This window comes from Podarcis pityusensis (genome assembly GCF_964106645.2).
Source record: "Podarcis pityusensis genome assembly, chromosome: 2".
Classification (NCBI taxonomy): domain Eukaryota; kingdom Metazoa; phylum Chordata; class Lepidosauria; order Squamata; family Lacertidae; genus Podarcis; species Podarcis pityusensis.
The window spans coordinates 57,925,246-57,945,447 of NC_138029.1; the positions used below are offsets into that span (position 1 = coordinate 57,925,246).

Genomic DNA, 20,202 nt, shown 5'->3' on the forward strand with positions numbered 1-20,202 from the left:
TAGAAAGTATTGACTGATGTTGATTTTGCAAAGAGAAAAAGCAAAAATTCGGTTCCATTTGACGTCAGATAAAGCAAACTTTTCTTACCCTTACCTAATAGCATCAGTTGCTTAGACAATTTGGGCATGATACCAATGCCGTTCTTTAGCCAGGAGATTTTGGGATTTGGGATCCCCTCAGCATGACACTTGAGGCTGGCTGATACCCCGGGTTCTTGTGCCTGGGTTTCAGGATAAACCCGAATCACTGGTGGCACTGTGGAGAGAGAAAAACAATGGGTGGCTTTAAACTAAGCTGTTAGATGTCAGCTCTTACTCATCAACAACTTACAACACGGTATTGTTGTGGCAGCTAGGGATATAGAGTACCCAAACATTATGGATCCAAACCATACATTATGTGCAATTTCATGTTTCTTTCTCGTGTGTGTGTGTGTGTGTGTGTTTTAAGGGGCTGTAAACTTTTCCTTTCCTATCACTTATCTGCTCAAGACGGCACTCCAAGTACCTTTCTGCAATGCTGGGAAATTATGTGGTAAGCCTGTATCTTTTCCCTGCAGAAAGAAAAGCACCTTTTGGGTGAATGATTTTGAGTTGACAGCTGGCAGAATGAGAAAGAGTTGGCAACCTTCCACTGGCACTCTTCCGCTTTGGATTGTGTACTCTAAAGTTGACACACACACACACACACACACACACACACACACAGACACACACACCACATTACACTGCTGCTGAAAGAGTTGCACTGACTACCAATAAGCTACTGTGCTAGGTTTGAAATGCTGGTACTGGTGTGATGGACTACGCGGAGTTAGCCAAACTGACTGTTAAGATCCGGAACCAGGGTGACCAGAAATTCCAAAGAGAATGGAGTAAATATATTGAGTACTTGAAAGATAATTGCAAAAATGTGAAGACACTAGCAGGACTGAAATAAATCTTGTAACATAATGTAAAAATAGTATCTGACCATGGACAAAAATGGACTTGATATATATATTGAAGGACAGAAACTGGCAGTTAAAATGCGCATACAATTTATTAGAAATTGGAAAACCAGCTGAAGGGAAGGAGGGAAGTCACGAGCTCAGCAGAGCAAATGTATTTGATATGTATCTGAAAGGCTGTTAAATTTTGTGTTTTTTTTTAAAAAGAAAAACAACAAAAATTATTTACAAAACAATAATAATGAAATGCTGGTACTGGTGTGTAAACCCTAGACAGGTTGGGACCAGGATACCCAAAGGACTGTGTCATACCCAACCAATCACTGCATTCTGTGGGAGAAAGTATCCTGGAGATGTCATCCTACCAAGAGGCCCATTCTGAATGCTGTCAAGGTCTTTAGTGTGGCAGCCCCTATCCTTTAGCACTCCCTCCCATTATATATCAGATCTCTATTCTCTTTGCCTCTTGCTGTGTCTTCTAAATGGAGATCTTCATCCCAGTTCATATCTGTATTGGATTTGAATGATTTTATGTACATACTATTGTGGTTTAAATTGTTTATATGTATTTCAAGAAATGTTTATATATATATATATGCATTTGTTTTAAGTGTGTAAGTGTGTGTGTGTGTGTGTGTGTGTAAAACACTTTGAGGTTTGTAATGGGAAGCAGTTGACTAAATGAAATACTAAATAAATAAATAACACACAATTTATTAAAAGAAACACTGGTCTTTACTGAATTCTAACATGAGAGATTAATAAGTAATTCTTGGGGGGCGGGTTGTGCTGCAAATTTGACTCTAATCTAATTATTTACTCCAATGGCTTTTAAAAATAACCAACGCACGCATTAGAAACTGCTTAATTTTGCCATAAACAGCTCAATCCTACATAGGTGTCAACAACTCAACATTTTAGTAGTCCAGCCTGTAAAACTATCTTTGGTTTAGTGCTGAGATGAAATGGGCAAAATTAGAATTTCAGATTTACACCATCCCAGATGGGATGTACCGTGCTGGTGGTATTTGAAGAGGTGAATTCTGTGCTTGTGGTGTGTACTAATGCTGAACTTAAATATACCCTCTGTCTTTCCCCACTGTTTTTTTCAGGCTGCAAAATTGCTGGTGGAGGGGGGCATTTTATGATTTTATATTTTTATTTATACCTTATCTTTTCCCTGACAGGACTCAAGGCAAGACATTTCAGAGGTTTGGGCAGACAAAATATGGGAAGCTCTCATGAAAACTTAGGATCGGTGGTGAATGCAATCCCAGCACTGATGTGAACCTTTTAAAAAATGCACAAGTTTCTTGAGAGAGCAAGGAGCAACACCCTCATTCTTCATGTTAAAGGCAGGTGATGAAGTGGAATTGGCATGAAGACACGTTAGAATGAGGGCAGTATTCTGTGTCCTCTCCCTGGTGTCTTGTGAGTAAAAATAAATAAAACTGTAAACACCAGCAACAGGGAGCAATTTGGGCTGAATCTTCTCTGTCATAAAATACAAATTAACACCATTAACATCAGTGAGAGTTATATCTATCCTGAAGGAGCATGTTGAAGACATTGCTTTCCTGTCTGAAGGGCATTCCTGAGATGATCACAGTTTGAGCATTTCTACCACCGGAATAGATGCAATAAAAAGTGCTGTTTGAATTCACTTGTCTCTAAAGGATAGATAGAATAAGGCCCCATTTGAGGAAAATACACATTTATCAAATAACTAGTTTGATATGCAGCTGTATATAGCAGCATTTTGTATTGAAAAAGTAAACTTCACCACTGTTGAAAGCTACCTTGATTTTTCTTCTTCTCAGCACCATGATGTGTTTCAGTGAATTTAGGGTAATTTCCTTACGCTGCCTTCCTTCCCCTCAGCCAAGCTAGTTTAGTCACATTGTTATGATGTCACTCACATTTGTGTTTGCCATATGTTTTGTATAGGGAAGGTTTTTCCCCTATAGCATTGTAAAATGGAGGGGTGGGTTCTTATGTAACTGTACGTATGGATTTTTGAAAATTGCATTTTTGATTTTGTATGCTGCAAAAAAAATGGTGGTGATGATACTGAGAATGCTCTCTTATCTATGGGCCCCAACCAGCCTCATATATCCAATTTAAAATGGTATTCTGGAATAGTTTTGGTTGGTGTTTAAACAGGAACTGAAGAAAGAAGGGGTTGATTCCTACATTCACTCAGTAGTGTGTGACCCAAATAAGCAAAATCAGTAACAGAGTGGTGTGAAAGTGTATCTTGGCAGCTCTAGTGGAAAAATAATACAGACACTATAATTAGACTGCACATTAGAACCAAATCTTATACAATTTCAAAGATTCAAAAATACTTATTTCTTGTTTACAATCAGCATGCATCAAATCTTTGTGAAATTCATCTTTAGCCATGAATTTGTCATTTGTGAGTGGAGGAAACCATTAAAAACTCTTATCATTCATTCCCCCCATTATTTCATCTTGGCACTAATCTGCACACATAGTGAGAGCCCTCCAATCTTCCCAGGTTGCATTTTAAACTGGCATTTTTTGCAAGAACTTGACTAGACATTTTTAAAGTGTATCACAGAGGGGCCATATTCACCAAACTGAGCTAGCTCAGTTCATAATATTGCCACAGTGAAGGTACTTTCAAGAGGTTGATGTCAGCTGACAAACTTTTGATGCAAGCACAATGTGTGATTTGTTGTTGTTGTTGTTGGGGTTGTTGTTTTTTTGCGTGGTAACTCAGTTTGGAACACCAAAACCCAGAATTAAAACTTGCTAGGAACCCTTCTAATTAATATGTCTCTAGTGCTATTTTCAGAAAGGAAGAACATCTAGCAATTATATTCATCCACAATATCCCTTGAGCTATTTCCTTCCGGTGACTATCCACAGAAAGATTCCATTATCTTGCACCTACATACTGATCCCTAAAATAGTTCTCAAGTCACCAGTTCTGGTGAATACTGTAAACGATATCAGAAAGGGAAGCATGGTTTCAAGTCTTTTTGTTTACAAAGATGTAAAAAAAGACAGCTCAGGTGTAACTTGAACTGAAGAGACTGGAGGCAATTGTGGAGAGAGAAGATAGGAACTGACTTTGCTTCCATTTTAAATCAGGCATTTGGTTTTATCTTATTTTATCCATAAAACCATCAAGGCACACTGTGCTGTTAGGATATTTTCTGCCATTCATTACAATAAGCTTCACATACCATAAGAGTCTCTAACCAGGCTGACAGTATGCTTTCTGACTTTGCCAAGCCTACTAATCATGAACTGTCTGGAAGAATGCATGCCAGATTTGTTAGAGTCTCTCTCTGAAGGAAAGAGATTTGTGTACTGAGGCTGCTACAAAAGCCAACTTTCTCTTAGTAAATTAACAAGAATGAAAAGTCCAAAGTATTAATAGCACTATACTCCTGAGCAATTCTCATTACAACCATGGGCAAACTAATTTTAGCACGCATTACATCATATCTTTAAATAGGCATGAGAGTAGCATCCTCATTTAATATAACCTGTTTTCAAAGGATATCTATAAAAGGAAATAGGCAAACTCACTGAGGGTTTTTGTTAACATGGGCAGATTGATGATATTTAAACAAATCTGTTAATTACCTAATTTCTTTGTCCCTTGAATCTAGGGTAGAACAATGCAAAATTATGTGCAGATGGTAACATACTGAAGTCATATTGCATCTGAGGAAAAAAGCAGGTTGGCTCATTAGGAAAAAATAACAATCAAATTCATAGGAGGTTATGATTCATAGGCAGTTTTGTCTGTATGAAAAGCAAGTAGATGAATGCTGGGCTGTTTTTCTTAAACACTTCTGGTACGAATGCCCATCAATTGTGCTAACCTGACTTTCTTGACTGACTTTCTTTATAGCCTGATTCATCACCAGCCATTTAAGCAAAGAATGTGGCTTGATCCTTGCAAGTGCTTGATAGCATAACGGCAAGAGTATTTCTTTCATTAGTGAATAATGCTAATTAAAGCTAATCAACACAAGCAGAACAAAGATGAAGCTCTATAACTTTACTTAAACAAGCAGTGCTCGAAATGAGCAAAGCAAAAGACCAATTTTTTTAAAAAAGTGAGAGTTTAAAACACCCACCACTTTGATCCTGCTTCAGGTGTTGTTTTTGGAACGAAACTATTGTTCTCCTATGCTGAGAATTGGGCAAAGTAAATATGCCCCTGTTGGACTTCTCAGCAGAATCTTAGCTACTATATGCCTTAGATGGGATTGGGAGGCATCATTTTGAAATGGTTCCAGTTGTTTTTTGGAGTGGGGTAAGACCCTACTCCAGAAGACTCCATTTCTGGTGGACACTTCAATGGCATATGGTGACCCATAAGGATCAGCTTTGTTTCCTCATTATATTTATCATCTACATGGAATCACTGGGACAATTTTTGTGGGGGAGGGGGGAGTTTTGCATCCCAGAAGCAAGACAGCAAGCTGGAAAGCCAGAGAGGCAGAGAAATGGTTGAACTCTGCTGGAATCCAAGGCTGTGGCTATGGGAGAGGCAAGACCCTTTTGGGGTGTTAATGCTGTGGACCCCTCTACTGCAAGCTCAGGTTGTATATACATGTAAATAAACCATATATCATAAAGACACCACCATCTCTGCTGTGCCTCATTCCCAAAAGGAAACAAGAACCCTGGGTAAGCACTTGGAACCCCTGGAATCTGGCACTGTTTGGAGTGGCGTGCAACAATATTATATATCACATTTTATTATGATTTCTTACCCCCCCCTTTCATCCTAAGCTCCCCGGGCAATTAAATATAACAATTAAAACACAGTATCAGAAACGCTTTAATCTACTTCTCCCTACCTAAGTCTCAAAGCAGCTTACAATGATAAGAAATATACAATATATAAAATTTAAATATATAAATTCAGCCTCAGAAATTTAAAGCCTCAGAAATTTGAGATCTCGGGAATTTGAACGAATAACATCAGAATATTTTAAAACATCAGGAAAGCATTCATGATGCAAGGACCTTTTGAAAAAAAGTGCTTTAAGCGAGTATCTGAAACTCAGCAGGGATGGTGCCTGTCTGACTTCCAGTAGGAGGAAGTTCCACAGAGATGGCTCCACAACACAGAAGACACGACTTCTAATACTAATAGTGCTCCCCAGGGCTTTTTTCCCAGAGGGAACTCACTGGAACTCAGTTCCAGCATCTCTTGGGTAGGTGCTGAGAAAGAGAGAGGTGTTCATGGTGAGCTCCAGCACCTCTTTTTCTAGAAAAATAGCACTGGTGCTTCCCCAGGTGATCTCAGTGATCCACTTGGAATGTACAGGGTAAGGTGGTCCTTAGGCTGGAGCTCCTACTTCACCTGTACCTCAAAATGTAAGACCTGGCCGCAGTAATTCATACAGCTTAGTGACATGCAGGTTGGATTATTGTAGTATGTTCAATATGGAGTTGCCTTGAAGGTGACATTGGTAGGGTTGCCATAATTCAAACAGTGAAAATCCGGACGGAAAAGTTGTTGAGCTAGACACTGGGAAACTTTAAAATGTAGCTGCAAGTCTCATGCTCGTGGGTGCTTGGCCATGGGGTCATATGTCACCCATTCTACTACAACTGCACTAGTTGCCAATGTATTTCCAAGCATAAGCCATAGTGTTGGTGGTTATCTTTAAAACCTTAAATGGCTTGGCTCTAAAATACTCAAGGAACCACTTCCTCCTGCAACAGCCTGCCTAATCTCTATGTTCTGGTTTTTGTGTTCTCCTTCCTGCAACCAGCATTATGTAAGACCTTATCCTGGGAGGTTTATTTGGCCTCCTCCCTCACTGCTTTCTATCGATTGGTGAAAACATTTCTGTTCCAGCAAGTTTCTGCCTGGCAGGTGGTGTATTATACAGTGCACTCTGTTCGGGGGGTTTGTATGCTGTGCCTGTTTTAATTTTTTATATTGGCTTGTTTTATATTGTTCTTTTATTATGGGAATCAATAGTTAGCATCTGGACAGCATACTGTATTTTAACCGTCAGCTGCTCTTAGCAGTGCAAAAGCATTCGAAGGGTGAGGTACACATTTCTAAATAAATAATCCATATTTCCTTTATCAACATCCATGCTCCAGTCTAGAGTCAGAAAACTCTCTCTCTCTCTCTCTCTCTCTCTCACACACACACACACACACACACACACACACACACGGCTTCTTTTATGCTGAAGGGATTATTCATTCACTTCACTAGAGCAGAAAATGTCCCTCTTGGTCCCTTTACTTTCTCTTCAGTTGAAACGAATGAAGATGTCTCTTCATGCAATAACTTCTTCACTATCATCATCATCATTAATGTGCTCATAGAAGTAGTTAGGCTGTGAACAAGGGCTAAGGCTGCAATTCAGGTAAATTCATTTACCTGAGAGCAAGCCCTATGGAACTTAATGAGACTTCCTTCTGAGTAGGCATGTCAAATTTAAACAACAATAATAATTCCCTCTCCATCTTCCCACACAGTGATTTACCAAGTGAACTTTAAAAGATTTGCAAAGTAGTCATTGTTGTTAGACCTCTATTATTTATTAATTTAACATCCTTTTTAAAAAGAATGAATGAACGAAACACTTTCCCAAGGCAACTCACAGCATTAAAATAGCGTAACAGCAACACACCAATTAAATATGTTCGTGGCTGCAACAGCATAACTATATACAAAAGCACCATAAAACACACTTGTAAAAAGCCTTATGGGTTGTTTTGAAATTAAGTTCTCAATGGGCATCTAAAGACAGGAAAAGGGGAGGCTTGATGAGTTTCCCTGGGTAGAAAGTTCTATAGCTGTGCAGATACCATTGAAGGTTGTCTTCTTGCGATCTGCCTGTTCAGTTCTAGCTAGTGATGGGCCGGAGAATACGGCCGCAGAAGGCTTGGATAGGTTTCTATAGGTGCATGCTTTCAAGGTGGTTGTTCCAATGGCAAAAGTAACAAAGACTTCAGTGCCATATGATTAAGACTTGTCAACTGGAATTAATAAAGGCTGAGGTATCGCCTTATTTCTCTGAGGATCCCAAAGAAGTATGGAACAAAGCTTTCCCATATGTTTCAGCAGCAGCCCTGAATGCACACATTTATCCTGTGAAAAGATTGTCACTAGTCACCTACAGTACTGAATCAAAGTTCTCCATTAAAATTGCCTCAAAGTGAAATTACTATGTCACCATTTCAGAAGGATTAGTGGGCACTGCACATTAGTCTTTCACTTTCCAAAGGAGCATTGGACTTCCAATACATTCCTGATTTCACCCAACCTCTTTTAAATTCCCCCCCCCCTTAAATGGAGGATTCAGAGACAACAGGAGGGTGATGGCAACCAGTTGTGCACTGGTAGCAAGGAATGAATGTACCAATCTATCTGTGACTGAACCCAAGAATAAATGGGTGAGATGTGAGGAGTTGAACTAGGGTCATATTTTATTTAAACTAAATCTACAGAGTGGGAACCTAACTTAAGCTCAACCTTGGGTGAGTCAAGCCCTGCCCATTTCAAGGCGCATGACAAGGCTCAGCTCCAAAGCAAGGGCCCCTTCCTGCCCAACCCTATCCAAGGCCCCATAACTCAGGGAAGATGTGGCAGGTGGGTCTCCAGAACAGGCTAAGGGCTTGTCCACACCAGGCCTAGGAAGCATGGGCCAGAGTGGTTTTCAGCTTGTCCTGTGCTATCTAGACACGGGTCCAAGTGGTTTTGCCTTTGCCCTTCTGCTTTCCCTCCAGGAAACCTGCTCTGTGGAAAACTCGATTGCCATTTGATATGATTCAGCACTAAAGCATGGGTTTTCCAGGGGAAAGAAGTGGGGCAAATGGAAGTGTTGATGAACCCTATGACCTTCACAATACATAGCAGTGCCTAAGGGTGCTCACCTGTTGCCTTATCTAACCTTAACCTTTCCCACACCTCCTTGCCAGCAATATAACTGACTTAACCATGAAACCACGCCTATCTATTTAACCTCTAAACATGAACACCTCCTGAATCCAGTACAGAGTAGGGGGGGGGGGGAAACCCGTTTGCCCAAATGTGCAAGCAGGCAAAAATATTCTACTCAGATTCATATGTAAAGCTCTCAGCTGAAAGAACATTGTGATGTTGCATCAATGATTTACATGGACAGATCGCTCATATGCCATTTGATTGTGATCTAAAACTGGAGGAATTTTTCTAACTTTCTGTTTTTCTTCTAAATGCCAGATTGCCACACATTACATTGTTCCAAATGGCTGTCTATTACTAGGGAGCTCTCTTGGATGATCTCTGAAATTGGATTGAGGAGCCAACCACCTTTGGTAGCCATTTTCATGGAAGACGTTACGATGATTTATGTCAACTTATTCTACGGAGCAGCAACCAAGGAAAATGATTCCTGGCACTCAGGGGTCTTTTGGTTTGCAAACTATCCATTTTCATAGCAGATTACTGTTTTATGAGGCTCTTTATCCCCCAAAAAAGCTTTCTGTTAGAAATGATAAATGGCTTTTCTTTCGCTAAACTTGATGTATAAAATACAAAACTCTAATGTGATATGAGCACATATAAGGGGAGAAAGCATATTACCAGCATACCTACGTTTCTTTATGACCCCTATTAACTATTCACAGGCACAGAGTGCATTGAACCAGATTCATTCCATCTTCTTGAAAGAAATGTTGTGAAAGAGAGCAGAACTTAGAGAAACATCAGTAGTTTTACTTTTCACAAAATGGTGCTGTTTCAAACTATCCTATTCAAAATGTCCCATATTTTACTTCATGCTCCTCTTTCACACTCTTTCAATGGACTGGGAAGATCTGTGTCATGTGTCTTTCCCACACAACTTTGGTAATGTCCGAATCCCCTGCTGACATAGAAGGTCCCCACACAATGCAGCTTTTTCCCACATGAGGATTTATCAGTGGTGGCTGGTGCCTATTGGTTGAATGGAAGGGTGGGAGACCAACAATAAGTGGAGCCAGAACCAAAGAGAGGCAGATCCAACTAATACTAGTTATTTCCCATCCTTCCTGCTGAGTTCTTTAAGGGGCAACATTGAGACTAAGAAGTACAAAGCTGACAGACAGTGTCACCCCTTGGACTGATTGTAAGAAAGAAGACAGACAGGTGGGGACTGGCTGAGGGCAGACAGAGGTTGGTGGAGCAGTGTCCCATTTGCCCTAATGGACCAGCCTCCACAGGGACTGATCCAGTTCCTGGTAGATATAAGGCTGACAAGGGAAGGAGTCATTTCTCTGATTCCTCCCACACGACTTGGGGTTTTTGACTGCTGGAGCAGTCTTGGAAAGACACCTGCATCATCTCTCATGCTGCTCAGATAATGCTATGTCCACACACTTGTTCTTACAGATTATGTACAGGTTCTAAGGGCAGACATATGAAACTTCTGTGCCATATGCATATTCCTTAGGATAGTGTCTGCGCTATCCTAGTGTTACAGCTGCTGGATAATCTTCCTTTTGTATGGCAGATGAGTAGCTAATGGGCAAGGATAGTTGTCTGATGCTTTCTCGATGAAAATAATTCTTAAGAAATAGGTAGTGATGTCTCTAGAGAGATTTGAATGGGAGAATGATTGGAACTAAGAAGGTGAGTGACATCGCCATCTTCTTCAGTTGATATGGGAAGCTGATGTAAGGAGAGAGTGCACAAAAGAACAAAATATGCTTTACAGCATGAGAGAGAAAGGGAGGGAGGTTGAGCCTCCCCCACCTGCAAAGTCCCCAAACTGGAAGATCCACAATAAAAAAGAACACACTTCTCTTCAACAACAGAAGGAATGCAAACTGGGCACCATGTTCATGGAATTGGTCACAAATGTGCTAAATGGGTGCAATATTCAGTGCAAAGTGAAAGTGCACAAACGAACTATCGGTGTTTATCAACACAATCCTTAAGTATTTGTGGGTCACATTTTGTGGTAGGGAAAAAAGAGGTTTGCACCAGCATTTACTAAGATCTACAGACTTGCCCCATAGGGTGCCTTTGCTTTGAGATAAGGAAAAGGAATAGGCCTAAATATTTAGTTACTGTTAGCGTATTTGTGTGAACATTGGGAGCACGTATGGCAGAGCTTCTGCTTTGTATGCAGAATGTCCTAGGTCCCGTTGCTGGCATCTTAAAGTAGGGCTGGAAATGTCCCTTACCTGAAACCCTGGAAGGCTGCTGTGGGCAGTGCTGAGCTAGATGAACCAATGGCCCAATTCGTTATAATAAGGCAGCTTCTTACAATCTGAATTACTGGTCCAGGTTCTTTTGTGAAATATGTATTATGGTATGGCTCATAATGGCAGCACCAAACTAGAGCATTATTTTCCCGAATGCTGATTCTCTACGCATTTAAAATATATTATCATATGCTATTATATTATCTGTCATTTTCTGCTAAGTTCACTTAGTTTATATATTAGTCTAATTGCATGTCCCTTGCCTTTGTTAGTATTCTGCCTTTCAGTCCAAGGAAAAGGCTCAGACCTTGTCCCCAGACTGCAAAACCATGAAATGCAAGCAATCCCTGAAGAAGAACCCATCTTGAAATGCTAGCACTGCTTTCTGTAGGTCAAACAGCATTGTTTTGCTATCCCTTTTTGATCCACTGCCCCAACATCAGTTGCCGGAACATGTAATCACTGGAGTGAAAAAGAAGAGTTGTGCAATGGGGGTGAAGTACATTAAGAGCTGCAACAAGGCACTTTGGGGAGAAATCTCAAGAGGTAGCACAAGAGCCTTCCACACTGCATCAGACAAATCTTTCTCACAGGCTCTGGCATCACTCTGCAGTGTTGCATAAGACTCCAACACCACTCTGTCGAAACTGATGTCCGCACACTTGACATGTTTGCTAGCGCTTGGCTGTTTGGGCGTATTACAAGGCAAACAAGGAAGAAGATTTGTAATGAGAAGGATGCCCTTTGAGGAGAGGATGCCTCACAGGGTTTTACAGATATATATAAAAGCAAACATGAAACTCACTTCCCTGTGCTTTCATCTACAAAGAACACATACCCCCCTCGCAACTTGTTGTATCTGAAAAGACAGGTTGGAGGAAGCCTTGGATTTGATCTACTGTCTACAATGTCCCACTCTGTGCAATCATCTTTTGAAGTTTCAAAGCCTTCTGGGGCTTGGATTCTCAGGGATGGCAACAAATCTACATTGCTGCCTGACACCAGTAACATTCCAGAATATCTGAAAAGATACAGAGGAGCAAGCTGTTTGGCTTATGCATTTATTAACATTTTAACCCTGTCCTTCCTCCCAGAGTTGCCTAAGGTGGAAAACAACAAATACAAAAAATAAAATATACATTTAAAATCCCCCCCCCCCATCCAGCATTTATCAGAAATTATCAGCAGCAGGCCACTTGGTATCATGGAGCTGCAGCAACAGACACTCCTGGAAGAGGTATTACTGCTGCAGACCAGGAGGGTCTGTGTGTTTGTGCTGGATTGGCTCTATCTGCGTGCCTGCAGAGCGCTGATCTTGCTGCCTCAGACTTCCTGGTAAAAGCAACAATGGCGTTCCTGCCAGGAGGTATTGCTGCTGCTGCCCTGCCCTGCTGGGCAAACCATTCCTCGTTATCACACAAAGAACATTTTGAGAAGGGAATTCTTTTCCTCCCTGAAACATGCACAGGCCACCTAGCTGCATATATATGAACGCACACACAAAACGTAAGTATTCCCATAAGTCAAACCAATTTGTTGCACCCAGCCACAATGGATTAACCGCACACTGTTCCTTAAGCAGAGCCCATCCTGCAAGCTCATCTCTCCTTTTCTTCGGCTGGCCTAAAAACAACAACCCTGCTTCAGACTTGTGTTTGGAGCCCTGTCTGGAAGCTGCATATAGCCCTATTCATAAAATTGCAGCTAAAAATTGCCAGTGACCAAGAAAAGAAAACTTTACCCCAAGGAAACAGTTGTCGGCCCATGAGATTGATGATAACCGACAAAGGCCTGGGAAAGATTCATAACCGCTATACTGATAAATTGTATTAACTGTAGATTAAGGGTAGGCAGACTTCAGGACTGATGGATCTACTTTGTTTTTGAGAACGCTATGAACCAAGCCAGGGGTAAGACACAGGGCCTTATCCAGTACTTTCTATGCAGGAGTAAAATACTCATGCAATTGATTTCACTTTCCTTTCCTGCACACCCTCAAAATCTGCTTCAGGTGATATGGGGACCTTCCATAGCAGATTTCTGGGGTATACATGGGGGCTCTATGAAGTGAAGGAGATAAAAGTGAAGGGCTGTTGCACAATCAGAAGGAAAGGTGCCTTTTTGCTGTTGCTTTCGGAGTCAGAAAGCCTTACGACTGCAAATCAGCCAGAGATCTCCCAGTAGCTCCCAATCCACTTTTCACCCATCACTGCTATAGATTAAAAAAAATTAACAAATATTTTGTATATCTCTTCAGTTGATCTCTCTATCACTGCTTTCTTTTCCCTTGCCGTTTCTCAATGTGTAAATTAACAATATAACAGGTTTCTTTCCCCTTCTGCGGGTAGCAGTGAAAAGATGTGGTATGCTTTTGTTTTGTTGCTTTTGTGAGAACAATATTAACATTCAGCATTGCTCACAGGAACATTTCAGCGAATTGTCACATGTGCCATTTACTAACCATTCACCTGAAGAATGTGGGTCTGATACAGTTCTTCATAGCCATAGGCATGACACGTGTAATTGCCCATGTGAATAGTTGTTACCTTGGTGATGTAGAGAGAATCATCTTCTCCAAAATCCTGTAAGTAACAAAAGACAAGGGAGGGGAAAAGACCTATCATTTAGCAATTTTGTTTTAAATGCTGCAAGTGGCTATGCTAACACTTTGCGTGTTTTGACAGTTGCTCAGCTTTCAATGGGGCTTACATTTTCAACATGGTATTTTTACATACGCAGATTTGTAAGATGGAATGAATAAGAGATAACCTGCCAATACATAAATGGGAGAAACTAAAACTAACTCATCTGAAAAGCTCCCTGATTTCTAAAAAAAAAAAATGGGACTCTTATATAAAATGATGATAATCCAGCCTGACAATTGAATACTTGACAAATTACAAGGCAAACTGTTTTTGGGATGTGGTTTTAGTTTATGGATATGGTTAATGAAAGCACTGCCTACTAAATGAAGCACTGAAACAGGCTTTCAATTATTTGCAAGAGCATTGTGTGTCAATGATTTCTGCTATTGTTCAATAAACCTAGTTACGACTTAAGAAGAAGAAAGGGTATTTCCTTTTTAAAAACCCTTTTGATTTTTAATTGGCTAAAATGTGCTTTATTTTTTTGCTTGAAAAAAGGAGAAGAACTCTGCTCTGTACTTCTAGTTCTTATGGTGTAATTTAGAATTATAATTATGTTAGAAAAGCTGAAATGTCTGCTAGGTTTCAAAATGTGGCTCTGTTGGCCTTGCGTTCTGCTTATCGGTTTACTGCAAATGATGCTTCATAAGCCTATATATCGAGGAATAAACACAGGCTGCAGCTTTTCTTCTGCTTTCATTAGCATGCAGGATTTTGCTGAAGTGCTGATACTTTTATACAAAACCCAAAAGTACACATTTAAAAACCATACTTAATTAAGTTAAAGAATGATTTCCCCCTCCCTTAATTAGCTTAATGTATGACACATGCTAAATAAAATCCTTTATGTGCAGAGCCTTAGTGCCTTATATACCTCCAATTATGCAATAAGGCTAATAAAACACCAGGCAGAAAATAATCATGAATGTGAGGGCAAAGAGTTTAACTCTTCAGACCCAATAAAAGACTCCAGAACTCTGAGAACTGAGACATAACAGGTGGGGAACCTGCAGCCCTCCACATGCTGTTAGGCCACACCTCCCATCTTCCCTTACCATTGGGCATGCTAGCTGGGGCTGATGGAAGATGGAGTCCAAAAACATCTGGAGGGCCAAACAGGAAAGTGCTAAATAGGAAAGAAATCAATATGCAGGTCCAGCAGTGGCGAATGAGGAGGAGGAAGGCAGTGCTGTGTTTACTGGGATGGGGCAGGGTGACATGGCAGTGAGCTGGAGGAAGCTCTGGATTTGTAACATGCAGCTCCCTTGACCTCACACTGCCTTGCCCTGCACCATCCATGTCTGGCAAGAGGCAATAGAACCAATGTCAGAAGGTGGTTGTTCTGCCCCTTCGTGTACCACTGCTGCTAAGTATGTAGTCTGCATTTTCAAACATGAGTGGTGTGTTTCCATGGCCCAAGCCACAAGGGCACTCAGTTAGTTCTAGGTTTTAAAAAGCAAACACTGTGTGAAGATTGTGAGTTGTTAACTGTTCTCACACATGTGGTACCTCATATTCGAACCAAAGTTCAAGAGGATATGAGAGCAAGCTTCTGAGCTGCACTAGTTCCGAAAAGAGACTTTGATGGAAGTACTAGCGTTATCAGGCATTGTTATGCTTGAAATATTATAGTCTAGATTGAATTTAAATCAATAAAAACTAGATGGCTACTTTTATGAGATGATTTATAAAAGAGCTGAAGAAAAACAAAGCAATAAAAATCCTCTGTCATTCATGTGTTGCTTCCTAATAGACATCTCTGATTAATGTTATGAACACTTGGTTGGTGCTCTAAAATTGTCTTTTTATGGATGATCTATTTTACTCTGATGCATAGTATGAGCAAATACATTTTTCAAAGATGTAAAGTCCTATTTTATTATTTCATTCCCATATACCAAAGAGAAGCTTTTGCCTAAAGACATAATTTATGACGCTTAAACTCTATTTTTGATTCTTTGCAATTAATGCAGCCTATATATTTGCAGTGCTTACAGTAAATTATGCCTGCAGAATAAATATCCTCTCTTTGATATGTGAGTATTACTGGGAACTTCCAGTGTGGTACCAAAAGAGAAAGGCTCATATCCAGGAGATCCCAGAAGATTAGGTGCCCACTAAAGAAATGTGTGAAGCCCTACAGAGGAAATTTGGAAGGAAACCCTCTTATCTTTTAGACAGCTGTGGTTGTCCTCCAAAATTCCAAAGACTGACATTTCTCCAGACGTTATTAAAATACTTTAAAAGGTTGGTAGACCCTCCCTCGCACCCTTATCAAATGGACACAAATTCGTTAACCAAAGGGCAGTGAAGGAATCACTCAGAATCCTTGCCTTATTGCTAATATATTATATCACACTTGTTATTGGCTTCTCAAGTATCATATTCAAAATGGCCCCACTGTCCAGTGTTCACCAAGGTGTGCATGCCAGGTCTACAAGGCAGCTCAGGGATCCGCCACCCAAGCCAAAGGCGAATCAAGGTGAATCAAGACTGCTGCCAACCCCCTATAATGCCTCAGACTGCCTGTCTACTAAATTCTTAAATTCCCTTACCGTCCTGCTCTGAGTCCAAAGCAGACCAAGTAAGTACATATATCAAGAGCAAATCAAAGGATCCAGCATTGGGTGAAGAAGGAATTCCATGGGTCAATCAGGCACTCCCCTAAAAATTATTACTCAGGCCTAGCAAAAAAACTAGAAAGAGTGGGTGCTGCAAAATAGGAGGTTAAGGGCTGGATGGCAGGCTTAAATAGCAGCCTGATCGCTCTCCTCCTGCCCAGGTAATTCCCAAGGAAGAGACCAATTTCCCTCATCTCCCAAGAAGGCATGTGTGGCAAATTCATCCCTGCTAAAAAGCAGGCGTGGCATTGTGAAATTGCTGGTGGCTTTAACAAAATGTTTCCTTTCCATAAGCTCATGCTCCTATATTCTTTGCAGTGACATATTCACATAGCAGCAAACTGCTTCCTTCTTGGTCTGCCTCACTTTCCCCCCTTTGAAATAAAAGTCTGTATCCTCTAGTGGGTTTCTTTTACATTTTACAAATACCCTTGGAAAAGAATATTGCTTAAATGATCCCAGTACACTTTCAAGCTTTGTTAGTTTAAAAACCAGCATTCTGGATTGATCTCGGCTTGCTTTTATATTCAATAATCCTTTAAAAGCCACAACGGTGCACAGACAATTTAAAAAACAAAACAATGTCTGGCCAACTGTCAGGTACCTTTCTTTAAACTCCTTTCTAGAACTGCTCTAATGTTTTAGTTTCTTATCAGAACTATTTTCTATTCATTCACCAACCTTTCTTTCCTTTCCATTTCATTTCATTATTTATTTTTGCAGAGCTGAACTTGCAGAAATTTGGCAGGTGAAACCTCTCCCCATTGCACAATTGTTAATGACACACAGCTCTGGAATCGTGGAAACCCTACAGAATGATGTGGAACTGACTGCACAAGTTACTCTTACACAGTAGGTTTTTCCGCCTCTGCTGATGTCCCCATTGGATGTGGACTGCAGTTGCAGGAACCCCTTCCTTTTTGTCTCAGAGGGTTTGTTGTGCTTCTTGATAGGGCTGGCAGGTCCTGCTATGGGTGTGGTGGTAGCTGTCTGTGGGGAATATACCCACTGGCTCATTTTCCTTTGGCCTCTTCCTAACATCAGCACCAGCACTTTATAAATACCTGCTTAAAGGGTGACATGTGAGGCCTTGTCATATTAGTTTGATGATCAAGTGCTTCTATTGCCAGTAATTACCAACAGCTGTCAAAAGGTGGATGTCAATCTCCGTTTAATGATATCGGCTTAGCTTTTTAACCCGTCAAAATTAATGTGATATGAAGTATCTCACACAAACGAAGAAGAACAAGGTAATCAGTTTTGTTGGGTGGCAAGATCTGTGTCACAGATAGGGTGTGATCATTTTCTCGTATTGTCACAATCGTACAGATTATACACTCAGAAAACTGTTCTTTTTTTCTTAAAGCGGAGAGAAGGAAAATGATGCAGAAGGAATAATATTTTAAAGAACACTACCACAAAGGTTAAAATATCACAAAAAAACCCATTGAACCCTCCCAAACTCATTTCATGAACTCAATATACAGACAATTATACTTAAGGCAGAACTGTTGCCAACCTTTCAAATTGGGAAAGAAAGGGAGAAACCTTGTTTTTCAGGTATCACAATTTAATTATGAACAATGAAAATACTAGCTGTTCCAACTTTTGATAATAGGTTGAAGACAATTGCTAATAAGCTGTATGCTGGGTGTGAACAGTAATAGAAACAGATTATCCACCAGGAGTCAGTCATTCACCATGGATGCTAATCTTAAAATAAGAGGTATTGATGGGTAAAATGGAAGCACCAAAGAGAATGGAAGATTCTTCTTCCTCCATCCCAGTTCCCTTAAGGGGTTTGCTTCATTCATGAAAAGGTTGGTTTTGCAGGAGAGTACTCTTATATAGGACATGTAGTTGTATAAAGAACAGATTGAAGCACTTTAAGGTATCAGTAGTTCCACCTGAGGAGCCCAGCATGTCTTTTCCATGCAGATGTGGAATCCAAAGCAATTCTTTGCCTAAATAGGGACTTGTTTAACAGGGAAATCAGAGAGATGGAAAAGATCCAACAGGTGATGTAGTCCCCTTGTCAGCTTACCTTGCTGGATATGGAGTGATAGGTTGTCAGGTCAATGTCTCAATTACCCAACTATGCTCTGATTTTCGTCACAAATGCTGCCACCCCCAAAACCATTATTTTGACTTTTGATGGGCAATAAAAGGGCAGGATGATTCCCCCCAGAAGCTGCTTATGGCCCCTAACATTACAACCGCTGGCTATAACACTGGACATTCCATACTTCAAAGCATCCCCAAAATACAGCTGACAAAAGAGTTATGCACAGCCTCATATGATTTCCTTCAGTGCTAGAACTCTGGCTCATATTTATTATTGTTGTTGTTGGTGGTGGTGTTAATTGCACTCAACAGAGCACCTGTTTTATTTAATGGAGAAGGACTTATAAATAATAGCTTTTACCAGTTTTGTTCTGAAAATATTGCTTATTCTTCACAATATCAGAAACATTATTGTAATGATGCTCACAGGATTGTAAAACACAAACCACCCTAGTATCTAATGAGATCTGTCTCTTGCAAAATCTCCAGCGTCTATCACTTTGAAAATTACTTTCTCCATACTAATCAAATTGTCCCTAATCTTAATTCTTAGAATAGACTCACGAGTGATTAATGTAAACACAACCAATAAACATCTAAATTAGTTATGGACACCTAAATCATTTTCTTTGGCCCTCTTAATAATTCATTTCCAGAGACAAGCTGGGAATGTACGTTTCATTAGCATTGTTTGCTCTTGGTCTTACTCCGTGCTGATCAATTCTGTAATTTAAGGTAAGCAAATATGTAGATTTCTTCCCCTCAGGTGAAACTTCCAAATAGTTTCTAGGAAAAACATAAGAGGCATGGAACTTCTCAGGGAGATATCTATTCTGGGAGGGTTTGCACTCCCTATGAAGGAATGTGCTATAAAGCTACCGGTAAATCATGTGTGGGGTGGCCTAGCCATCACTCAGCAGATTGCTTTATTCCCGAGTCCTTTGGGTTCAAGGTGACATCCCCTCACTGTATCTAGTCTGCATCGTGAGGTCTCTGCACCATATCCAGTCTGTTGTTTTGGGCCTATCCTATCTGTTTTCATGAAACAATATGGATGCTCCTTTGCTTTCGGTATGTGAGGTACAATTTTGGGTAAACTGGAGTTGTGGAAGCTACTGAGCTTCTTTGGTTTTCAAACTTTAAACTTTCAGGGAAGTTTTTCCACATTGACTCTTCTGCCAGCAAGAAGCAGGGGGCTTTGAAGTTCTTTAAGATGGGTGCCAAGCACATTTGAATGCCCTTGCCAGGCCTCTTCAACTTCACTGCTGCCCTGAAGGAACGAAGAGTGTGCCCTACAACAAACCCCAGTAGGTGATCGCAGTAGTAGTGAGCAAGGTGCCTTTTAGGGAAGCTTGTCTGCTATTACTATTAATTCTACTGAGAAATTCCAGATAAGTTTCAAAGGAATCCCAGGATTCTGAAGAGTACAAATTGTAAATAATTTTCTACTGCTTTATTTTAACATTTATTAAGCATTTGACTTTAAAAGGTTGCATATTTGACATCAGGTTCTTGGCCTAAGCAGTAAAGCCCTGCAGTGTTAACGTCCACTGTTAGCATCTTGGATCTGGCAGAGAGAACACCCTTTGCACGCTTGACATATAAAGCTGCTTAACACTCTATGAAGCAATGGCGGTTGCTGCGGTATTCCCCACAGTGAAAATCTTGAAGGTGAAGGGTAGACGCACATTCCTAAAAGGTCAGGGAAGCCCAGCAGATGTCCACTCT

General features: G+C 40.5%; 1 protein-coding gene across 3 annotated transcripts in view; it reads right to left on the reverse strand.

The window, feature by feature from the left end:
• Positions 1 to 20,202, reverse strand: part of FSTL4 (follistatin like 4) — a 375,555-nt gene that overhangs the window by 19,572 nt on the left and 335,781 nt on the right. For 2 of the 3 annotated variants that reach the window (XM_080997134.1, XM_080997133.1), the window contains exons 8-9: positions 13,606 to 13,726; positions 95 to 256 (exon numbers count right to left, since the gene is read on the reverse strand). In XM_080997134.1, coding sequence (XP_080853260.1) covers positions 95 to 256; positions 13,606 to 13,726 — 283 coding nt within the window. The remainder of the gene's footprint in view (positions 1 to 94; positions 257 to 13,605; positions 13,727 to 20,202) is intronic. The other variant, XM_080997135.1, reaches the window with a different exon arrangement.